Genomic DNA, 23249 nt, shown 5'->3' with positions numbered 1-23249 from the left:
TCCCGCCTGAGGTCAACGGACCTTTAATTGGTCATCCCGCCCATGACAATTCCTGTGGTGAACGGAATCAGAAAATTTAATTCTTAGTTACTGCTGTTTTTCCTTTAAATGGGGATGTTTGAGGGGGGTAATAACCCCATGCATTAAAAACAAACAAACTCTGACACCACACTGCCCAAATAGATGGGTAACCTTTGAGAAAAAAAATGTTTTTGCAACATACTATTAGGAAATAAAGTTGTGGAAAGTGCTGACTCATCTGTAGATGGTTAAAAATTTTGGCTGAAGGGTTAGGGGAATCAATCCATTATGGTCCTTGAAACAGTGGAGAAAACAGAAAATATTGGAAATGTAAGAGACAATGCACTATCAGTTTTTGTTTAAATGCTGACACAGCTGCTCTGTGTTCCAGCACCTTCTGTGTTGTTTCAGATGTCCAACATTTTCAACTTATGTCCTTTAGTCCAATGGACGAAGTGCTTTCCATGAGTATTCTGTCATGTTACAGGGAAAATTGGCTTTATCTACCTGATCCCATCTTGAAACGCATCTCACTTAAGTCAGCTAATAAAGGGGAGATCCACCAACATCCTCAGAAAATTGACTGGGTACAAGATGGAAATAAACTGGAAAAACTGGCTGGGTAAAGTAAACCTAATGGGGACGATTCTCCCATCCCGCTGCGCTTTTTTTTTAGCGCAGCGGGCTGGGAGACTCTAGCGGAGGCCATTTCGCAGGCTCCCCGCTGGACACCACGGCCTCATCGCGTCGCCCAGTGCCAGATTTCCGGTGCCGTCAGCTCCGTGCCACGTTCTGAAACTGGGCTGACCGGGAGGAAGGTCTTGGGAAATGGAAGTGAGGCGGGGACTATAAGCCCACATGCTCAAATCTCTGGAGTGGAACTTGAGCCCATAACCTACTGAACTCCAGAGAGTGGAATGCTCCAACTTGGTAGACACCATTCACAACATGAAGGTGCAAAATATATGCAAAGGCTCATTTTAATACTATTTGAATCTAATTAGTCTCAGACCCGCTAGCCTTTCTCCCACCGACAGAAGTTGTTCACTCCAGCCTGATGGGGGCAGGGGCCTCTGTGGGGGCAATCTGAGGGGGTAGGGGTGCCACTGCCTCTCTGCATTCAGGCTGAGTGACAGAGTGAGGGAGGCTAGCGATCGGGACTGGGCATCAGGGTGGGGGGTGTCAGCCTGTTGGGGAGGAGGTGTGTCGAGGCTGCCGGTGGGGAGGGGATCCAGAGATCAGGGCTGCTGGACGGTGGTTGCACAGCTAGTGACAGGGGGGGGTCGGATGGCTGGCTAGCAATCGGGAGGCTGGCAGTGTGGGACCACTGTGCTTGCGCTGATCTCGGTGCTGACAGATCAGCACATGCGTGATGGGCCGTTCAGCGCTATGCTGCCGGCCTCTCCAGCGGGAATAGGCCCCAGCCACTGGTTTCTGAAATGAGTCATGCTTGGGCACTCTGCAGTGCGCAGAATGTGGGAGATTCATTTTTAAACTCCTGCTGAAAAAAGCAGCGGGATTTACTCCAGTTTTTACGCAAATTCAACACTTAGAATTTTTTTGGGAGAATCGCCCACAAAGATAGCCTTGGGGAGAAAATTATACTGAAATAAAATGTTTAGAATGGCACATTAATCACATCAATACAGAACTTGAATAACTACTGTTATTTTATTTTACACTATTTTACATGGTTAATCATAGAAAACATAGAACATTACAGCGCAGTACAGACCCTTCGGCCCTCGATGTTGTGCCGACCTGTGAAACCAATCTAAAGCCCATCTAACCTACACTATTCCAATATCATCCATATGTTTATCCAATGAACATTTAAATGCCCTTAATGTTGGCGAGTCCACTACTGCTGCAGGCAGGGCATTCCACGCCCTTACTACCCTCTGAGTAAAGGACCTACCTCTGACATCTGTCCTATATCTATCACCCCTCAATTTAAAGCTATGTCCCCTCGTACTAGCCATCACCATCCAAGGAATAAGTCTCTCACTGTCCACCCTATCTAATCCTCTGATCATCTTATATGCCTCTAATAAGTCACCTCTTAACCTTCTTCTCTCTAACGAAAACAGCCTCAAGTCCCTCAGCCTTTCCTCATAAGACCTTCCCACCATACCAGGCAACATCCTGGTAAATCTCCTCTGCACCTTTTCCAATGCTTCCACATCCTTCCTATAATACGGCGACCAGAACTGTACGCAATACTCCATGTGTGGCCGCACCAGAGTTTTGTACAGCTGCAACATGACCTCATGGCTCCGAAACTCAATCTCTCTACAAATAAAAGCTAACACACCGTATGCCTTCTTAACAACCCTATCAACATGGGCGCCAACTTTCAGGGATCTATGCACATGGACACCGAGATCTCTCTGCTCATCCACACTACCAAGTATCTTGCCATTAGCCCAGTACCCTGTATTCCTGTTACTCCTTCCAAAGTGAATCACCTCACACTTTTCCGCATTAAACTCCATTTGCCGCCTCTCAGCCCAGCTCTGCAGCTTATCTATGTCCCTCTGTAACCTGCAACATCCTTCCGCACTGTCCACAACTCCACCGATTTTAGTGTCATCCGCAAATTTACTAACCCATCCTTCTACGCCCTCATCCAGGTCATTTATAAAAATGATAAACAGCAGTGGCCCCAAAACAGATCCTTGCGGTACACCACTAGTAACTGAACTCCAGGATGAAGATTTCCCATCAACCACCACCCTCTGTCTTCTTACAGCTAGCCAATTTCTGATCCAAATCACTAAATCACCCTCAATCCCATGTGTCCGTATCTTCTGCAATAGCTTACCGTGGGGAACCTTATCAAACGCTTTACTAAAATCCATATACACCACATCAACTGCTTTACCCTTATCCACCTCTTTGGTCACCTTCTCAAAGAACTCAATAAGGTTTGAGAGGCATGATCTACCCTTCACAAAACCATGTTGACTATCCCTAATCAAATTATTCCTTTCTAGATGATTATAAATCCTATCTCTTATAATCCTTTCCAAAACTTTGCCCACAACAGAAGTAAGGCTCACTGGTCTATAATTACCAGGGTTGTCTCTACTCCCTTTCTTGAACAAGCGGACAACATTTGCTATCCTCCAGTCTTCTGGCACTATTCCCGTAGACAATGACAACATAAAGACCAAAGCCAAAGGCTCTGCAATCTCCTCCCCAGCCTCCCAGAGAATCCTAGGATAAATCCCATCCGGCCCAGGGGACTTATCTATTTTCACACTTTCCAGAATTGCTAACACCTCCTCCTTATGAACCTCAACCCGTCTAGGCTAATAGCCTGTATCTCAGTATTCTCCTCGATAACATTGTTTTTTTCCTGAGTGAATACTGACGAAAAATATTCATTTAGTGCCTCTCCTATCTCTTCGGACTCCACGCACAACTTCCCACTACTGTCCTTGACTGGCCCTAATTTTACCTCGTCATTCTTTTATTCCTGACATACCTATAGAAAGCTTTAGGGTTTTCCTTGATTCTACCTGCCAAAGACTTCTCATGGCCCCTCCTGGCTCTTCTTAGCTCTCTCTTTAGGTCCTTCCTGGCTAACTTGTAACTCTCAAGCGCCCTAACTGAGCCTTCACGTCTCATCTTTACTTAAGTCTCCTCCTTCCTCTTCACAAGTGATTCAACTTCTTTAGTAAACTACGGTTCCTTCGCTCGACCACTTCCTCCCTGACTGACAGGTACATACTTATCAAGGACACGCAGTAGCTGTTCCTTGAACAAACTCCACATTTCAATTGTGCCATTCCCTGCAGTTTCCTTCCACATCCTATGCATCCTAAATCACGCCTAATTGCATCATAATTTCCTTTCCCCCAGATATAACTCTTGCCCTGCGGTATATACCTATCGCTTTCCATCACTAAAGTAAACGTAACCAAATTGTGGTCACTATCATCAAAGTGTTCACCTACCTCCAAATCTAACACCTGGCCTGGTTCATTACCCAGTACCAAATCCAATGTGGCCTCTCCTCTTGTTGGCCTATCTACATACGGTGTCAGGAAATGAATTATAGGTCAGAATTTTGTGCAGAAGTTTTTGTGCCACCCTCTTGTTGCTAAGTCGGGATGAACCAGCTTCCTCCTGGCTAGGAAGCTCTGAACTGCTTTCACAATTGTCGGCCTGTTCATCAGTTCAACTTGTGGCTTTATCTGGGAGGAAGTACGACCTCTGAGAGCTGCCAGCCAATCAAATGGCCACCAGTACTCTAGTCCCATTGCCGCCAGAACCCAGTCCCTCTCAAAGGATCATGGTTGCTGAGGTAGTGGGATGCATAAGCCAGGGCCAGGCAGACACTGGCAAGGGGATGGGGAGGACATGATCGAGTGACCAGGGGATGAAGCCAGCAGGGGTGAGGATCACTGTTGGGGTGAACCTCCACTGGACACATTGAAGCACCTGCCCACAGAGTGAGGTTACCAGGGTTTACCTGTGGCCTCACTGCATAACAGGGGTATCTGCGGTAACTGGGAAGATAGGAGGAGGCATTTAAGTGGTTATTAATGGACCAGTTAAGAACTGAATTGGCCAAAGAGCAAGTGAGCAGCCCAACATCTCCCTTTCTCTGGTAACTTTCCAGCAGCGGGTAGTAGGTGATGTGAATGATGCCCCTTCCACCATGCTAACTGATCTTATGTACTCATCCCCATCCACCCCACTCCATCTGCCAACCTGCTGCAAGGGAAGATGTAAAATTCTAGCCGTAGAATCTTACAAGAGGCCATTTGGCAAATCATGCTTGTGTCCGCACTTTGAACAAGTTTCAATTCCCCCTCTTTCCCCAGAAACCTGCAAATTTTCTTTTCAAGGTATGTATCCTAATCCTGTGGTCTGCTTTACCTATTATCAAAGGTAGCTAAATCAGAACCAACACAATTTTGAAAGGACGTTGACCCATTAGACATGCTTCTTAAAATATTTTTAGATCTGTTCAAGCCTTCATTGGAGCATCTTAACCATTCTCATCATTTATATTTACACAAAAAATCAACACTAAAATGGCAATCCTTTTTCATTTTGGACTGAAGAAGGAAAAACTCTGCATGGCTGCCAACTAGATTTATTAGCATACACAGAAATGTAACGCATATAACCATAACACATAAGGAAGTATATGCACCTTGCCTTGAATAAGTGATGGGGTTGAGGGGGCAGGGGGTGGGGTGGGAATGTGGTGATCTGAGGGGAAGGGACTTGTGGCCTCTTAAGTCTCTCCTGTATTCTAAAGCAAAAGAGCACTTTTCTTTCTGCGTCCCTCAATAGGAAATCCTGCTCATCTGCAGGAAAAAGCATTCATGATTTTGGGGAAACAAAGTTCTCAAAGGGCTACGTGACGATTAAACTGTTACCAATAATACTGCATCCCTCTTGATTGGCAAGTAATTTGTCACACCTCAGTGGGAACTCTGTCCCACATGATACTTGCAATTTACTTTTGTCTCACCTCTGACTTCTTGAATCGTTTCCATCCATATTCTGATATTTTTCTTTCCTTGTTCTGTCCTTGTCTTCTTCTGTCTGTCCCTGTCTTCTGGATTTCCACTGGTTTCTGTTCAGCTAAGCTAATAAGTGGATACCAGGCATTGACAAATGGAGGCCCATTCTTTCGCCCTGCAGGAGATATCAACATTAACATGGAAACGGAGATTCCTGTGAAGAAGATTGAGACAGTTGTCAAGCTGGATGGTGTGAGTATGACCTCGATATGAAACTGCCACACTGGACAGGAGAGAGTTCAGGGTGGGGAGGGGAGGCAGTGGAAAAGTGAGATGCCTGGAATGCACTGCATCCACCGCTATTTTACAGCAGTGGATATTCGGGGGTCTGACTGTCCCACCGGAGAGAAGCAAGACCCTTTTAACATATTTAAATCAGGCTCCTCCGATGCGACTGAAAACCCAATTTAAAGTTTAATGTTGATATACAGGATTCCAGAAGTCTGGAAACTCAGTGTGAAATAAAAGCATGAATGGCCAGCTCCCCAAGGTAGATGACAGTTCAGAAACCCTGGATAAAAGCAAATTACTGCGGATGCTGGAATCTCAACGCAGCATCTGTAAGGAGAGAAAAGAGCTGACGTTTTGAGTACAGATGACCCTTTGTCAAAAGCAGCTTTTGCCAGACCTGCTAAGAGTTTCCAGCATTTTCTCTTTTGGTTTCAGCAACCCTTGTGAGTCAGTAAGGACAGGAATGCTCTCTGAGCTCCTCAACGAACACTTAAGTATCTCTCCTTTGGTTGTTAGCTCTCTAACCCTGAGTCCACACACTCCTAAGGGATCTACCAGTCGCCAGAACAAATCTGCTCTCACTCTATCCAGCAGATTAAGCCCATTCATAGGCTGTGGGACTGAGGACTACTGGTCAGGAAATTCTCAGGTTCAAAGCTTGCAGAGTTAGCTGGCCTCTGCCAGGCCAATAGTAAAACCACTACAAACAACCTCCCAGAGAAAGGAAAGAAAACAAACAGGCAAGTTGCTGCTATTGGTTCCAGTGACTTGTGCTGGTGGAATATGTCTGATGAAGATGGGGCAACAAACTCCACAGAGCCGTTCACTGTCTTGGCTGAGAAATAACGAACTCCGATGGTTAAGTGGGCATGTGTGGAACCGGAGCAGGCTCTGTACATGTAATCCCAAAATCTCCTGGTCTGGTATTGTCAAACATGTCAAACAGAAGCCAAAATCAGAAATATATTCTCACACATCCCCTTCAGATCAATTATTTGACATTGGCAGTGGCCGGGAAGCAGGTCACATGCCAATGTTGTCTCTGTAATAGATGGGATTTCTAACCAAGATCAAAACCAATGTGTATTTACCTTTACAATAGGATTGGGATAATAAAAGTGTCAATTTTGATCATCAGTAGTGAGTTACAATGTGATGCATCGATCACGTGCTCCACCCAGCATGATGAACTCAAGCACTTTGCTATAAAAACTCTCCAACTGATGATGTCCATTTAGTTCTGTGGTGGTCACAGAGTCTGCAGCAACATGTGAGACAATGTTTTCAGACAGTGGATTCACTGAGTTTTCGGATGCAAGGCTCCAGCAACACTTGATACACATATGCACATTTATGTGATTTCTCATTTTAATTTAATTTAGCATCTTTTTGTGAATGCGCTTATTTTCCAAACATGCAAAATATTTTATTATCCACATGGATCTGTGTTTCTTTAATGTTTTCTTGCTCCATTTCCGATCAAGATGGGGGACAATATTTCATGATATTTTTTTTGATGCTGACATCATCTCATTTTGTTTGTTTCCGTTTGATGACAGAACTCCGATGCTGTTGTTAAGGTTGATGCGGTAAGTTGAAGTACTGCAGCCATGATGAATCAACGCATGTCATGTAATGGGATGCGTACTTGTAACAATTCTGAGAAAACTCTCTTTTCCCTTTAATAACTCTTAACTATCTACGACATCCAAGTTTAACTAAGGCATGATTACTGCTCCTCTATCTGGGAAGGTTGTTCCACATCTTTTATACACTTTTGTAAAAGAGACAGGATCTAGTTTGTCATCCAACAGGCAATCTCTTCCCTTCATTGCCCGAGCAAGATATTTGTTTTTCACTATTTCATAAACACTCCTCTCCTGCTATGGCCTTTCCTCTTTCATCCCTTTTTGTCCCTTTTGTCCCAAGTGGCCAACCTGCACCAAACCTTTGCTGGAGTCACTGTATTGGTTGCTTAAGTAGAAAAAATCTAGGATGGTTCTTTGATGACAACTGGGCAAATGTTGAACAGCAATATAAATATTGCTGAATATTCTGAAAATTCCACAGGTCAGACCTGGACAGAATCCTATAGCCTCCATCGTAGCAAGTTTGGTGGCTGGGGGGTTATTTAATTGGGTGAGGGCCCAATTTCTATACTTCTATAGCTCTAGGGGCTAAATGGATCAAGGGATATGGGGGAAGGAGGGATCAGGATATTGAATTCGATGACCAGATATGATAAAAATGAATTTGAGTAGGCTCAAAGAACTGAATAGCCTACTCCTGCTTCTAGTTTCTATGTTTCTATCTTGTTGTCTTTGCCTTAATTAAGTCTGTGTTGAGAGGGCCAATGGACAGCCATCCCATCCTGCTGCTGATTGAGGTTTTAATAAGGCAATTTAGCCCACTTAATGGCCTCATGCTGCTATCACTGCTATCAGCCAGAGTGGACAGTGGGGTGGGGAGGAGGGTTGCTCACCTTGCAGGAAGCACAACAAGGAAGCCCATGTAGAGTTGCTTGCCGGCTGCCACAGGGGGTGGGGGGTGAAGATTTTTCCACTTATTTCTGAGGTATTTATTGTCAAAACAGAATTATCAGGCTTTCAGATTTGACCACAGAACCTTATTAGGCCTTGCAACTGTTCCCCCAGTAACGTAAAGTCACCATAGTCCCAGATTACCATTGGCTGTGACTGGTGGTGATTTAGCCTGAGGATCACCACACCTCGGGTGGGGGGAAACCAGGTTGAGAAGGCGGGGCCTTCATGAATAACCTCAGCTGGTACAGGTCCAGCATGAATTGAGCTCACGCTGTTGGCATTACGCTGCATCACTAACCAGCTGTCCAACTAACTAAGTTACCAGCATTTACTTAACAATTTGACCTGTCTCTCGATAAGTTAGGTGCAATGCATTGGCTGCATACAAAACAGATGAATCATTGTATTAGTTACCCCTTGACTGCCTTGGCACAAAAAGGGGAACATGTAAAATGGAACTGTGGCAGCTGACACTCCAGAGCAATCAAATCCATATGACAAACAGGATCAAACGTTGTTTTTGTTAGAGTTGAGGTTACAATTCCAGCAAGATACATTCACTGGCTGCATCAATAAATGTAAACCAACACTATGTCAAGCATGTGCACAGAAAGTAGCTGTGTTACTTATTCTGCTGCAAATATATCCATGATATAAAAGGATATAGAAATGCATGTAAACTCCATGGGCAGGATTCCCTGGCCGTTCACTCCAGCGGGATTCCCTGCTCCCGCTGCAGCGAACGGAGATTTCTCTGTTCTTGCTAGCAATGGCGGTGGGGTGTGAACGGCTGGAATCTTACAGCCCCGTCACAGCGGGAGTGGAGATGGAAACTGCAGCGAGCCTTTCAAAAGCCCAATTGACTTCAGCAGGACTGGAAGATCCCACCAGCAGGAAGGGTCGTAAAATTCCACCCCATGTGAACAGAGATTCAGGGCTTTATCCAGAATCCCACCAATGCATGCAATAAGAAGTTGCCACTCTCTCTTGGGAGTGGTGTACCAGTACGATGAAATATGGCGATAAGAAAGCATAAAACAGCAAAGTTTGCCACGTCACTCAAGTAAATTTTTCTTGCGTGTTTCTTTTACAAAAGTAGCACATTAATGAATAATTACTGATTGCATGAGCAGAGGAAAATCCCTCTCGCCCTAGCCCAACTAAAAATCGACTAAAGAATGAAACCTGACGGGAGGCTGTATGGAAACTATCTGGACAAATAAATAAAGCAACTTGGTGTACAATCAGAATATGTATTTCAAATTTAGAAATGGATACAAATAGATATCAAACTCACCATGATTCAACCAATTTTCCAAACCTTTTGCTAGGCAGGTTTTCTGCAAAATATTTCAGTGAACAGAGATTTACTAAATTGCATGCTGAAAACAAAATGGCAGCCATAGGGGTTAAAACAGGAATTTATGGCCTTACCGTCAGATAATTATATCCCATCAAGAATGATCATTGAAGACCAGAGAGTTGACACAATGGAAAACTTCCATTGCTCCAGCTGATTGTGACCTTTCTCACGCCATGTTCCTTATCTCTAGAATGAGGATGAGAAAGCGAAAAAGAAGAAGAAAAAGAAGGGAGAGGAAATAGAAGAGGAGGAGCCTGATGAAAGCATGCTCGACTGGTGGTCAAAATATTTTGCTTCCATTGAAACTCTCATGGAGGTATGCACTGATTTAGAAGCTTGTTTGTTGGATTATTGTACAATGTGATGTAAAAAGCAAATCTGAGAATATATTCATGTGCCAGTAACATAACGTATTACATCAGAACTTCACTACCCATGACAGGACACTGGTGCAGAGCCTAGTGTTCCCGTATGTACAATCTATAGTACATTGTTGTATTACTTGTAAAGAGCTAGAAACTAATTGTTATGTGAATATATATCCCAGGATGCACATTTAATGTTACACAAGTGCTGAGTAACAAATGCATCATCTACCCTGCAGCCATAAGGAGAACTGAAAAAATGCACCCAACAAAACTCCAGCATTGTGATCATTTCTAATTATTTGGAACTAGTAAATACGACTTTGAAGTGCATGGCTCAACACGGATTCACGTTTCATGCTAAATCAAGGGTCCAACCATAATGCAGGTAGAGAGCCCCCTTCTTCAAATAGTGCCTTGATATCTTTTATATCCACCTGAACAAGCAGATAAAACCTTTGTTTAATATCTCACCTAAAAGATCTCGCCTCTGTCTCCCTGCTACACAAGGGCTGCATTACTGACCCCTTTGTGTAAGTTAATTGCGGTACGAATGAACATAACAGGAGCTTGCAGAATGTCTCAATGTTTCAAATTTAGATAGAATTTTGTGTCATTAAAAATAACTGCTAACTTTTTTTTGACTGAAGAAAGATGGCCAAACTGTTTGTTACTCTTCAATTGAGATGCTCTAAAACAAGCTGCTGAAAGTAGCATTCCAAAACAACCCAGGTGACTGTCCACACTAAGCCTTCCTCCCTGTAGGAATCTCCTTTCTGTGCTTCCCCACTGCAGGATGACTGAGATTGGGAACCAGTTCACAGGGGCACCGGTTTAGATTTTTTCACATTCCCTACATTGGGGGAGATGTCAATGGACCAATGTCCAAAGTTTTAACCAGAGCTTGCATCCTTCCCCTCCCCAACCCCTAACATCTAACCATAAAACAAGAATGACAAAAAATAAGATATTTAACTTTCATGCTTTGAATAGTTGTGAATTTCTTCAAATTCAGAGTGTTATTTGCAAATTCTGTTTCAGCGTATCCGACAGCAGGAGGCAGCTGCAGCTGAGGCAGAGGAGAAGGAGGACATGGAGATAGCAGCGGAGGGTAAATTAGGTCTGGAAAGATTTACACTCACACTTTATAGAAATTGATGAAAGGAGTTAGCCACAAACTGACTATCCTAGATATATATGTGTGTGACACATGCATGTTATTTCACTGAAAATATAACATACTCTAGAAATGCAACATTGATAGGGAGTTATGGATAGATAAAAGCAAATTACTGCAGATGCTGGAATCTGAAGCAAAAACAGAAAATGCTGGAAAATCTCAGCCTCTGTGGAGGGAGGTCAGAGCTAGCATAAGAGCTAAAAGAGCCAGAGCTCTGATGAAGAGTCATCCAGACTCAAAATGTTAGCTCTATTCTTTCTCCACAGATGCTGTCAGACCTGCTGAGATTTTCCAGCATTCTCTGTTTTTGTTGTTAAGGACAGATTGCATGCTAAGGGCTTGGAGCATGTTAAGGGATGGGAGTAGAAAGTTAAGGTTGAGGAACATGGTTGGGAGAAGGATATCATGGTTGGGCAACATGTTTTGGGACTGGGAGCGGGATGTTGAAGGTGGGGAGCAGGCTAAGGGCTGGGAAAAATGCCAAGGGCTGGGTATGTGTTAATGGATGGGAATATTAACAATTGAGAGTATGTTATGGCTGGGATTGTGCGAATAGTGTTTATTTATGTCTTTGCTTTTGTTGTCCCTTACTACAATATCTCATAAGTTTATATTGGACATTATAAAAATCCTATTGAATTCATTCTTTGTTTTCCTGTGTGTCTTTGAAATTGTGCTAACATCTATAAGAATCCTCTTTGGATGTTGTAGGATTTTTAACAGGGGAACTTATGGGATATTTTAATAAGGATCATCTGTGGGTTTTTTTGTTGTTCAACAATGTGTTTGGACTGGGTGTTTGTCAATCTCATCTACTGTTGAAAACTCTAAACTTCTGCTTACTGTGAGTGCTTTGCTTTGCCCATCCTCTATCCATTTTTATCATGGCAGAATCTGTCACTCATCTCATTACTGAGCCCTCATGAAAGTTGGCACTAAGAAGACTGAAATGCTATCTCAGAGATCAGAACATGCAGGTCAAAGGTAATGGTAAGGCTTAGGCTGTGGTTGTAACTAGAGAAGTGTTCGGGTCTAGAGGGAGGTATTTAGAGCAATTCTTACTGTCACTGGCACTAGGTTTCTCTTTGAGGCCTCGGCTCACAAATAAATTGTGAAAGAAATTTCTGAAAACTGCTTAGCTTTTTGATAATATGAACCTGTAAAAGATAACTAAGATCTTGGCATGGTTTTGTTGGCATTCTTTTGCTGGTTTTAATTTTTATTCATGTGTCACTAGGCAAGGCAATTTTGACTGATCCTTAATTGTTCTTGAGAAGATGATGGTGAGCTGCCTTTTTGGACTACAGTAGCCCATCTGATGTGCATCGACAGTGTTGTTAAGAAGCGAGTTCCAGGATTTTGACAGTAAAGAACTAGTGATACATCTCCAAATCAGGATGCTGTGTAACTTGGAGGTGAATTTGAGGTGGGGATGTTCTCATGCTGTTGTACGTTTTAGTTAGTAGAGATTGTAGATTTGGAAGGTGTTGTTGAAGGAACCGTGGCGAGTTGCTGCAGTGCATCTTGCAGATGTTATACACCTTTGCCACTGTGCATCGGTGGTGGAGAGAGTGAATGTTTCAGGAGGGCTGCTTTGTGCTGGTTTGTATTGAGCTTCTTACGGGTTGGACCCACTCTCATCCAGGCAAGTAGGGTATTCCATCACACTCCTGACTTATGCCTAGTGTAGATGGTAAACAGACTTTGGGGAGTCAGAAGGTGAGTTCGTTGTTGCAGAATTCCCAGTTTCTCCGTCTCTTTGTTTCCTTCTACAGTTTGCTTGTTCTTTGTATGTTTCAAATCATTATAGTCTGTTTGTCCTTTTAGGATCAGTAGTTTTCCATTACGGTCCATTTGTCCTTTTAGGATTGGTAGTTTTCCATTATGCTCTGTTCGTCCTTTTAGAATTGGTAGTTTTATCATGATGGCCTGTTTGCCCTTTTAGGATCAGTAGTTTTTCATAATGATCTGTTTGTCCTTGTAGGATCGGTAGTTTTTCATTATGATCTGTTTGTCCTTGTAGGATCGGTAGTTTTTCATTATGATTTGTTTGTCCTTGTAGGATCGGTAGTTTTTCATTATGATCTGTTTGTCCTTGTAGGATCGGTAGTGTACTTTAGAATATAGCTCCCTTTATGGTGGTTTCCTTCCTAGTCTAGCAAAAATCAAGGTGTCAACTTTCATGCCTTTCATGTTTGAGTGTTTTGTGTCCACCCTCCCTCCTCTACATTCAGACCTCAAAATTGATGACTCTCCCATGAAAGGCACAAAGCAGTCCAAGAGTAAAGACAAGGCCAAAGCACAGGAGAAAGAGAAGAAGAAAAAGCAGCTTGAAGTGGTTGAAAAGAAGGAGAAAATTAAAATTGATGAATTACAGGTAAGTGGGTGTAAACGTTATTGAAATATGTTCTGTTCAAATTGTTGCTCTGAAAATTTTGAATGATTTTTCCTGGAAGTCGCAGTTATTGCCTTCCTGCGAGGAATGAAATGATGAATCCTACTCTATCTGATCTATCATTAACCAATAGTCCAACCGATAAGTGCAGTATTGAACTAAGCCAGGAATGGCAGAGAGAATCTAGATTTGATTTACACTTTCAACCAAGCTAGTCAGGGTATTATAAATGCCCTCGGTATCCTTAGGCTCAGAAACCTGTATTTCCACGACTGGTGCCAGTAGTGATGAACATTGGGTCAGGACAAGATTGGACTCATTTGTGATGCTCTTATGGATAAATAACAGACCTTTGTACTCTCGTCTGTTCATTGGTAATTTAGAATAGTTTGGGCTTCAACGGCAGGTGAGTGGTGGGTACACTGCACCTGCCAATTGCCCAATATGCACCTCAAATTAAAATAGGCCACTTGTCAGTGAAAGTGACGTAAAGGTACCCAGCTACATTTATAGAGCTATTGACATTGAAGATATTTTTTTCAACACACTGCTTCAGACATTCCAGCAGTGTAATATTGAAGGATTTCTCATTCTGTGTGTAAGCACCTTGCATCAGAAGTTGCTGAAATGTTATGTGTTGATTTTCAGTGGAACTTTTGAATTTATTTGAATAAAAAAGGTAAATAGCTCCTGAATACTGAATTTTCAAAAATATCAATACACATCAATGGTAGACAGGTAGTGGGTAACCTATTAGGTATTATACACATCCCTCAAGCATCTCATAAACCAGACAGGGCTATTGGAAACTTTGCAATGCCTCATGACAGACAATTAGACTTTTAAAAGAAAGGATGAGTCATGGAGAAAAAAAACTTAGATAAGGCCTTGTGTGGTTAACCATTCTATTTCAACAAACAGATTTATGACAAGGAATTAGAAGCTGAGTTTGGAAACTTTGAAGACTGGCTGCATACATTTAATCTCTATCGAGGCAAAATTGGAGATGATGATGACAGCTCTGCAGATGAAGAAAGAATTGCTGGGCGATTTAAAGTGAGTACTTCATGGTTGAAGGACATCAATTTAAACATCCTTGTAAAAGGTAAATATTGATTGCCCTAATGTACTGATCAAAGGGGCTTATTAGAAAAATGGCAAGAAGGAAAACATCAAAATACTTGAGCAATGCTAAGTATTCAAATATAATTCAGAGAGCTAAAGTTCAAATTCACATCTGAACTTCATGCTTTTTCAACTGGATCAGCATGAACCTGCTGAAGTTTGCGCCATCAGAAATTGAACATTTATTTCAGCCATTGGAAGCCAGAATCCATAAAGCTGGACCTTATGGATAGGTTTATTCAATGACAAGGTTCTATTAAAAAAAAACTGTACTTTAAAATAATTGTTTTACATTGCAATAGATTGTGACATATAATTCAGAAGTGGAGAAGATAACATTTTTGGTGTCAACCCCCATTACAGCTACAAAGTGCTATACTCACATTAGGAATTGGCCTCAATTTTTCACCTCAGAAGTGTATGCTTAATATGGGATCAAGCAGATGATGCGGGTTGTGATGTGGTGGATACTTAAGACATACCCACAAGAATAGACCACATATGGCAAGGCAAGTGACAAACAGGAATGGATCCTCCAGCAAAAGGAATGAAGTACGAAGTTGCGTTCAAGCTAAAAGTTGTCATGTTTGCTACTCATCAAATATTGTTCTGCAGTGAGGGAATTTTGTGTTAGTGAAAAGCTCATGTGAGAATGGTAGAAGAAGGAATCCACCCTGAAAGAGATGCCCAAGATCAAAGACACCATGAGAACAGGGAGCTGCCATTGGCCTGAGCTTAAGGAGCCTCTATCAGCTTGGGTCCTCAAAAATCAACGGAATGCTTACATCGTCACCAGAAATGCAATGTATGGACATGCACTTAAGGGGACTAAATCAAACTCTGAGTCCAGAACAGGTTTCAGACCAACAGCTAGTTGGTGTCTCCACTTTAAGGAATGAACAATCTAATATTGCAACAGAAGACCAAGAATCATCAAAGTCTACCAAGATACCTCAATACCCGGATGATCAGTTTCCAGCTGTTCATCGTCAGAAATTAGGAAAAAGCAGCCACATCAGCAACTTGGATGAAGCACCCATGAATGTCAATATGCCCGCCACTGGAGTGGGAAGGTTCAAAAGCAGTTTTAGTGAAAACAACAGGACATCTGGAGACAAGATGCACAATGCCTGCATGGCCAACGGAACAAAAGTAAAGTCCATGACAAAACCATGTCAAACATCAAGTTCCCTGCAGGAGTTTTGTCCATGTCCAAGACAATGGCTGGACGGATGAGGAAGGAGTGAAGCTATGGATTGATGCAATAGGCATCCACATTGCTGATATAAAGAATGGAACCTATTTGTGTGGATGTTCAGATCTCATAACCGATGAGATCAAGAGGCACAAACAAAGAAATAACACACACACTGCAGTTATATCAGGGGATCCAACACCCATAGTTCAACCTGTATGCCACCACAAACCATTCAAGAATCATAACTGGAAACGGTGGATGGTTGACGGAGAAAATACTTTCACAAAGGGCGGAATGTTATGAGAATTTGACAGAGTTTCAGTTCTGATGAGAAAACAAGTGTGGAACTCTCCAGCTCCACTGACCAGTTTTCTCTCAAGATCTTGTCACTTGAACTGCTAAAAACAAGTGGGTGTGGTTTACACTGTCACACTGACGAGGCAGAGAGTCTTAGAGCCGGGAAGCAGCTGCAGGAAGGTTGGGCCACCATTTTTAAAGGGTGCCCCGATTACTGAAACAAAAATAATCTCTCCCCATCCCTCCGCATGGAGGTGTCTGTGGCCTCCCCCCACCCCCCTTGGTCATCACCAGCATCACCCCCACCCACCCCCCCAACCTGATCATCACTGGCATTCTCATTGCTCGCTCTGCTCCCAACCCATCATAAATAAACAAGTCCCCGCACGTGAGGTTCCCCCTTGAACATGCCCATGGCACTACGCCTGGCACAGGTTGGCACTGCTAGGGTGGGATGTCCTTGATGGATATACATCTGGGTGAACCTGTTATAAACTTCGCCTACATGATGTCACGAAAATGCCATGAGAATCTGGTGAGGCAGCTGAGCCTGATTACATCGCCGGCAAGCGGTGGCAAAAATTGGAGATCAGTATCCTGCCAGTGAGATTTGTGATTTCTGTGTTTCACCGGATCTTGATCTCACGGACAGAGAGTGCGGGCTCAAGATTCCAAAGATTCCCCAAAGTGTGGAAATATACACAATGGCTGACTTGATGTTTTGTGTGGTTTCATTATCAAATTGTGGGATGCTATTATGCATCAAGTGTCATCAAATCATTCAAAACACGCAGACTATCCAATTTAGTAGATGGAAGCGAAGATGATTTGTTTTGGTGTAATGATTCTGAAAGAGTGTAGGGCGGCACAGTGGTTAGCACTGCTGCCTCTCAGCGCCAGGCACCCAGGTTCGATTCCCGGCTTGGGTCACTGTCTGTGTGGAGTCTGCATGTTCTTCCCGTGTCTGCGTGGGTTTCCTCTGGTGTTCTGGTTTCCTCCCACAGCTTGAAAGATGTGCTGATTAGGTGCAATGGCCATGCTAAATTCTCCCTCAGTGTACCCGAACAGGCGCCAGAGTGTGGCGACTAGGGAAATTTCACAGTAACTTCATTGCAGTGTTAACGTAAGCCCTACTTGTGACACTAATAAATAAACTTCAGAAAGCACAAAATCTGACCAGCATGAGATCCTTATAATGATGCCATAGCAAAAGTGACTCAGATTAAATTTGAACCAATTTGTAACAAATCTGATGATTTTATAATGCTTTCATTGTGGTTAAAAGTATTTTTGTACAATTAATTCATTCAATAAACTGTGCCACATTAATATGATTTATTGGTATTATGCCTTTTTTCACATTTCGAAATGATGCCCATCCTCACCAGCACATTTTATATTCAGCCTATATATGTTATCTAATTTCCACTACTCCCTTGAATTTCTTTTCTTAGCTGTGGAGAAATTAACAAAAATGTGCTTAGTTGGTAAAATGAGTTTTAATTCATTAAAATATCCTCAAGAGAGGAAACCATGTTTGACAAAGTATTACAATAAAACTACAGATTTCCTTGCAATGTATTTCAGTCTCAAAGTTGAGTTGCATAGCACCTGTACTTTCAGCATTGTGTGTGCCATATCATGTCATAGAAACACTGGGCAGGATATTGAGCTCATAAGAACATAAGAAATAGGAGCAGGAGTAGGCCATCTAGCCCCTCGAGCCTGCCCCGCCATTCAATAAGATCATGGCTGATCTGAAGTGGATCAGTTCCACTTACCCTCCTGATCCCTATAACCCCTAATTCCCTTACCAATCAGGAATGCATCTATCCGTGATTTAAACATATTCAACGAGGTAGCCTCCACCACTTCAGTGGGCAGAGAATTCCAGAGATTCACCACCTTCTGAGAGAAGAAGTTCCTCCTCAACTCTGTCCTAAACTGACCCCCCTTTATTTTGAGGCTGTGCCCTTTAGTTCTAGTTTCCTTTCTAAGTATATTTCCTTAGGATATTAGTATGTAGATAGGCTGGAAAATTGGGCGGGGATCCTGGATTCAGGATTCAATCCTGGACCGGGGAGCGGCGCGGGCTTGGAGGGCCGAAGGGCCTGTTCCTGTGCTGTATTGTTCTTTGTTCTTTGTTCTTGTTCTAAGTGGAAAGAATCTCTCCATCTCTACCCTTCATTATCTTATAGGTCTCTATAAGATCCCCCCTCAGCCTTCTAAATTCCAACGAGTACAAACCCAATCTGCTCAATCTCTCCTCATAATTAACACCCCTCATCTCTGGTATCAACCTGGTGAACCTTCTCTGCACTCCCTCCAAGGTCAATATATCCTTCCGCAAATAAGGGGACCAAAACTGCACACAGTATTCCAGCTGCGGCCCCACCAATGCCCTGTACAGATGCAGATGATCACTCTATCTGTCTGGGAATGGGTCCTTTGTGGGAATGGCGGAGTGGACCCAAAATGCAGAGCATTCAGAAAAATGTGATTTGCACCAGTGAGACCACATTTTCCAATTTTGAACGAACTTCACTGGTGAAGTAATGTGGAACACTCAGGGAAAGGGCGGGAACGTAATTTGAACCATCAGCATATCATTAGCTAGTACTCACGCTGGATATTGAAGCCAAACTGAATACTCAGCTGGCTCCAGCATGACGTCACGTCAACGCTATTTACAGCAGATCTGCATAAGTGTGAACCCAGTACTGATGCCTCAGAGGGGAATATCGGAGTGAGCACTCGGGTGGCCATTACTTCTTGAGCAGTCCAATGCTCAAGGGACACCAGGGAAAAGGCTGGGGGCACAAAGAATTGCAACTCAGGGCCAGGTGTGAGGGTCGCTGTTGCCATCAGAGGGTGAGGTTTGGGGAGTGTGGGTCATTAACTCAAAGACCTTACCTTCCCTTCATATTGGGTCATCCCTTGCCCTAAGGTGATGTGCTGGCTGCCAGGCATTGCTTCCTGGTTCTTCCATGCTGGGTTAGTGTTCAAACAGTAGGGGAGCGAGTGCCCTCCTTTGTTGCAGCTGCAAACTGGGGGGAGATAGCCACAACAGAGGGGTAGTTGTGGGTGCAACTATGAAGTCCTGTGGTCCTGCTTTGTCATGATGTGGAGATGCCGGCGTTGACTGGGGTGAACACAGTAAGAGTTTTAACAACACCAGGTTAAAGTCCAACAAGTTTATTTGGTAGCAAATACCACTAGCTTTCGGAGCGCTGCTCCTTCGTCAGATGGAGCATTTCTACTCCATCTGACGAAGGAGCAGCGCTCCGAAAGCTAATGGTATTTGCTACCAAATAAACTTGTTGGACTTTAACCTGGTGTTGTTAAAACTCTTACTGTGTCCTGCTTTATGACAGGTCAGGCTGCAAGGGCAGTGTGAGGGTATCAGTGATGGGGAGCTACCCTGTCTCATGAGGCAAAAGGCCCTCTCACTCAGGGGAGGGCAAATGCAATGAAACCTACAACCTTCACTCTGTCAATGGTGTGCAGTCAGAGAAGCTTATTGGACAGGAAGTTTAAATCTACTTCTCTACAGATTCAGACCATCATGTGCAGCAGTGAGAGTGTGTTGATTGCTTTCATGCAAGGCTGCTTAACTACACAGCATTAAAGACCCCAAAGAATAAGGCAGCCCTCTAAGGAATGGCTTGAAAAGGTAATTGCATACCTCTCAAGAATCAGTTGTGTGGCGTCAAGATGAATGTGGTTGCCAGAGCGACTAATTGATGATTTTTTGAGGAGTCCAGCAGGTCAGTTTAATATCCAGAGCTAGACCTAGTTGCATGGTCTGAGGACAAAGGTTAACCCTTTGGAACACCAAACACCAAGAATGTAGAAGCATCTTCAATTCAAGCCAGAGCAGTACACAGCTCGCATTGTGGAAAACTTCCTGGCAAGATAGGATGGTAATAGCTAACATCGCTCACCCAGCACCATTTTTGATGTGAGCATCAGGATGCAGATCTTGTTGTCATGCATTCTCTAATGCACTTTAGCACTATGCGAGATTGGGACTTTGGCAGCAAGGGGACGGGATGTGCTGGTCAGATGCCATGACTCAATAAAGGCTAAACACTATCCACCCTGCTGGAGTACAGAGGAAGTTATGTTGGGCTGTAGTGACAGAGGGAGTGCTGTGAGGGAGAGCAGAGATTCACACAGCTAATGAGAAGTATTGGGATTGAAGTCTCAGATGTATGGAGTGATGAGCGTCTGGGCTCTGTTAGGACTCCTCAGTGCTCATGGTGGAGTTCTCACTCTTTCATTGCATGATTCAGGAGAATCATGGAACCTGTGGAGTTGGTATTTCTACTGATCGAGATTAACCAGCAGCAGAGGCTTTTGCTGAAGCAAGTGGCCAGGAGGTATGGCCTGCAGCTGCTCAGGAAGCAGAGACTGTATCCACCAAGAATCCTCCTGCATCAATGTTCCTTCAGTTGTCCGAGCTGCAGTGTTGGAGAAGACTGTGTCTGTCCCGCGAGATAGTGGACCATCTCTGCCACATACTGCACAAACTGACCCCATGGAACTGAAGGACACCCAATACCTGTGGCTCTTAAACTTACAGCCTTTCTGAACTTTTATGCCAGCAATTCCTTCCAAGGCAGCACAGGACACATCTGCAGCATCTCCCTGTCTGCCACTCGCACATGTATTAGGGAGGCTACAGATGCCCTTTTTGCCAGGGTCGATACGTTTATCAACTTTGACTGTGACCAGGTCAGCCAGGATGCCAGGGCAATGGGCTTCTCCCACCTAGCAGGGATGCCCCAGGTGCAAGGTCTGATAGATTGCATCCACATGGCTCTTAAGTCACCATGGCAGCATGCACAACCATTCAGGAACCACTAGGGATTCTACTCCCACAGCTCATCTGTGACCACACAATGTGCATCATGCAGATGTCTGCCTGTTTCCCAGGGAGTGCCCATGACAGTTACATCTTGGGCCGCTTGCAAATCTCTGCTTGAGATTTGCTTGATTGGCACTGCATCCACCACAATAAACATCCACTCCCTCGACCACCAATGCACGTGGCAACACTGTGTACCATCTACAATGCAATGCAGCATCTCACCAAGGCTCCTTTGACAGCATCTTCCAAACTCGCAACCTCTGACCACCTAGAAGGATAAGAGCAGCAGACGGATGGGAAGACCATCACCTGCAGGTTCCTTTCCAAGCCAGATTTGGAATTATATCGCTGCTCTTTCACAGTTATTGAGTCAAAATCCTGGAACTCTCTCCCTAACTGCACTACAGTGGATGCACCCACACCAGATGGACTGCAGTGGTTCAAGAAGGCAGCTCACCACCACCTTCTCAAGGGCATTTATGGATGGACAACAAATGCTGGCCTATCCAGCAATGCCAACACTCTATGATTTTGTTTTAAACTGTCGTGTGCAACATGCTTCACGAGTCGGTTGCTCAGTTAATTCAAAGGAAAATGAGAAATTGGAAAGAGTGTACTAGTCATTCACTGACCTGAGACCACTTTCACTGAGGTATTTTGATTTCACACCAGAGGAAGCTCTGAACGGTAAGAAACAGAGACATTCTCCCTTCATAATTCTTAAGATTATTCAATAAATAAGGAGAACACACAATATTTTAAATAAAACTCACTAATATTATCATTTTGGTCAACTTCTGCAAATAAAATAGCTTAACAAAATCCAGCATCAAATAACTAGACTTATATTACCTCTATTGATTTAGTTGATATAGATTTAAATCTATTCATTCATTTGCCTGCATACTAATCCTTTCCAATATTGTGTCGTCTTATCAATTCTTTTGTTTACAAAAATACAATGCAGGGCTCCATCTGTGTGTACAAAGTACCTCTGCCAGATGATATCGCTCGAGAAGCAGGTTATGAACCTACATTTGGAATGTTCCAGGGAATTCCAAACAATGATCTTGTCAATGTTTTAGTCAGAGTGTACGTAGTAAGGGTAAGTGGCTATCATTCAAGTCAATGGAGGGACTGGGTTGCATTTTTGTGGTATTTATGATAACCATAAAACTTGAACAGGTTCTGCTCACCATCCAGAATGGTAACTATTTCTTTCCAAAATTATACAATATTTTATATTTTTATGATTGATTCATTGAATTGAATTAACTGGCATTAAACAGCAAGAAGTCATCAAGTGAGTCCTAATGAAGGAGCAGCGCTCCAAAAGCTCGTGATTCCAAATAAACCTGTTGGACTTTAACCGAGTGTTGTGAGACTTCTTACTGTGCCCACAACAGTCCAGCACCGGCATCTCCACATCATGGCATTAAACAGTGAAATAGGTAACATCCTTACAACACTGGCAGCATTAGCAGATTTGCTGATTCTACAGAAATTCTTGCATTCGCCCCAAGTGCCAACCTGAATCCCATCCTTCCCGAAATTGTAGGCTGATAATTTATCTGGTGTTCTTACCCTGAACTGTAATGGTAGCCCAGTAACACAGTAATTTGAATCCCAGGGATCATGGGCAATCCCGTTCATGGTCTTTCGAACAGGAAAATTGGACATAATCTGGCTACTGAATTAATTGTAATGTTATGCAAGGAGAAATTTACAATGGTTCCTTCACTGAAACCCAAATATTTTCATCCTGATCTCTAATCACAAATCATTGTATGCTGAAGGGATAGAATGTTCATGGAGCGTCCCCCAGTCTTCTGCCATAACTTCAGAGGAAGTTCAGTAAAATCTCTGTGCAACCAGTTATTTATACCCATTTTTTCACCTGAGAGAAGCCCTATAGTCATTTCAGACATAATAGGTGGGGTTTCCCGGCCACGCTCACCCCAAGGGTGGAAATTCCCGCCCGAGGCCAATGGACCTTTGCATGTTCAGCCCCCGCCCGCGATGATTCCCGTGGCAGGCGGGAGAGGAAGATTCCTCCCAATGAGTGGAATTTTCCCCAAAAAAGACTACGGGCGGAATTTTACAAAAAAGGTT

At 43.4% G+C, this 23249-nt stretch overlaps 1 protein-coding gene across 1 annotated transcript in view; it reads left to right on the top strand.

Moving 5' to 3' along the window:
• Window positions 1-23249, top strand: part of otofa (otoferlin a) — a 379834-nt gene that overhangs the window by 304388 nt on the left and 52197 nt on the right. The window contains exons 31-37 of the mRNA XM_078213737.1: window positions 5689-5759; window positions 7358-7387; window positions 9895-10020; window positions 11111-11189; window positions 13514-13626; window positions 14566-14700; window positions 22105-22242. Of these exons, the coding sequence (XP_078069863.1) occupies window positions 5689-5759; window positions 7358-7387; window positions 9895-10020; window positions 11111-11189; window positions 13514-13626; window positions 14566-14700; window positions 22105-22242 (692 nt within the window). The remainder of the gene's footprint in view (window positions 1-5688; window positions 5760-7357; window positions 7388-9894; window positions 10021-11110; window positions 11190-13513; window positions 13627-14565; window positions 14701-22104; window positions 22243-23249) is intronic.

Source organism: Mustelus asterias, chromosome 5 (genome assembly GCF_964213995.1).
Source record: "Mustelus asterias chromosome 5, sMusAst1.hap1.1, whole genome shotgun sequence".
Classification (NCBI taxonomy): domain Eukaryota; kingdom Metazoa; phylum Chordata; class Chondrichthyes; order Carcharhiniformes; family Triakidae; genus Mustelus; species Mustelus asterias.
The sequence above is the reverse complement of the archived record's forward strand: the minus strand, read 5'-3'. Positions and strand labels throughout refer to the sequence as shown.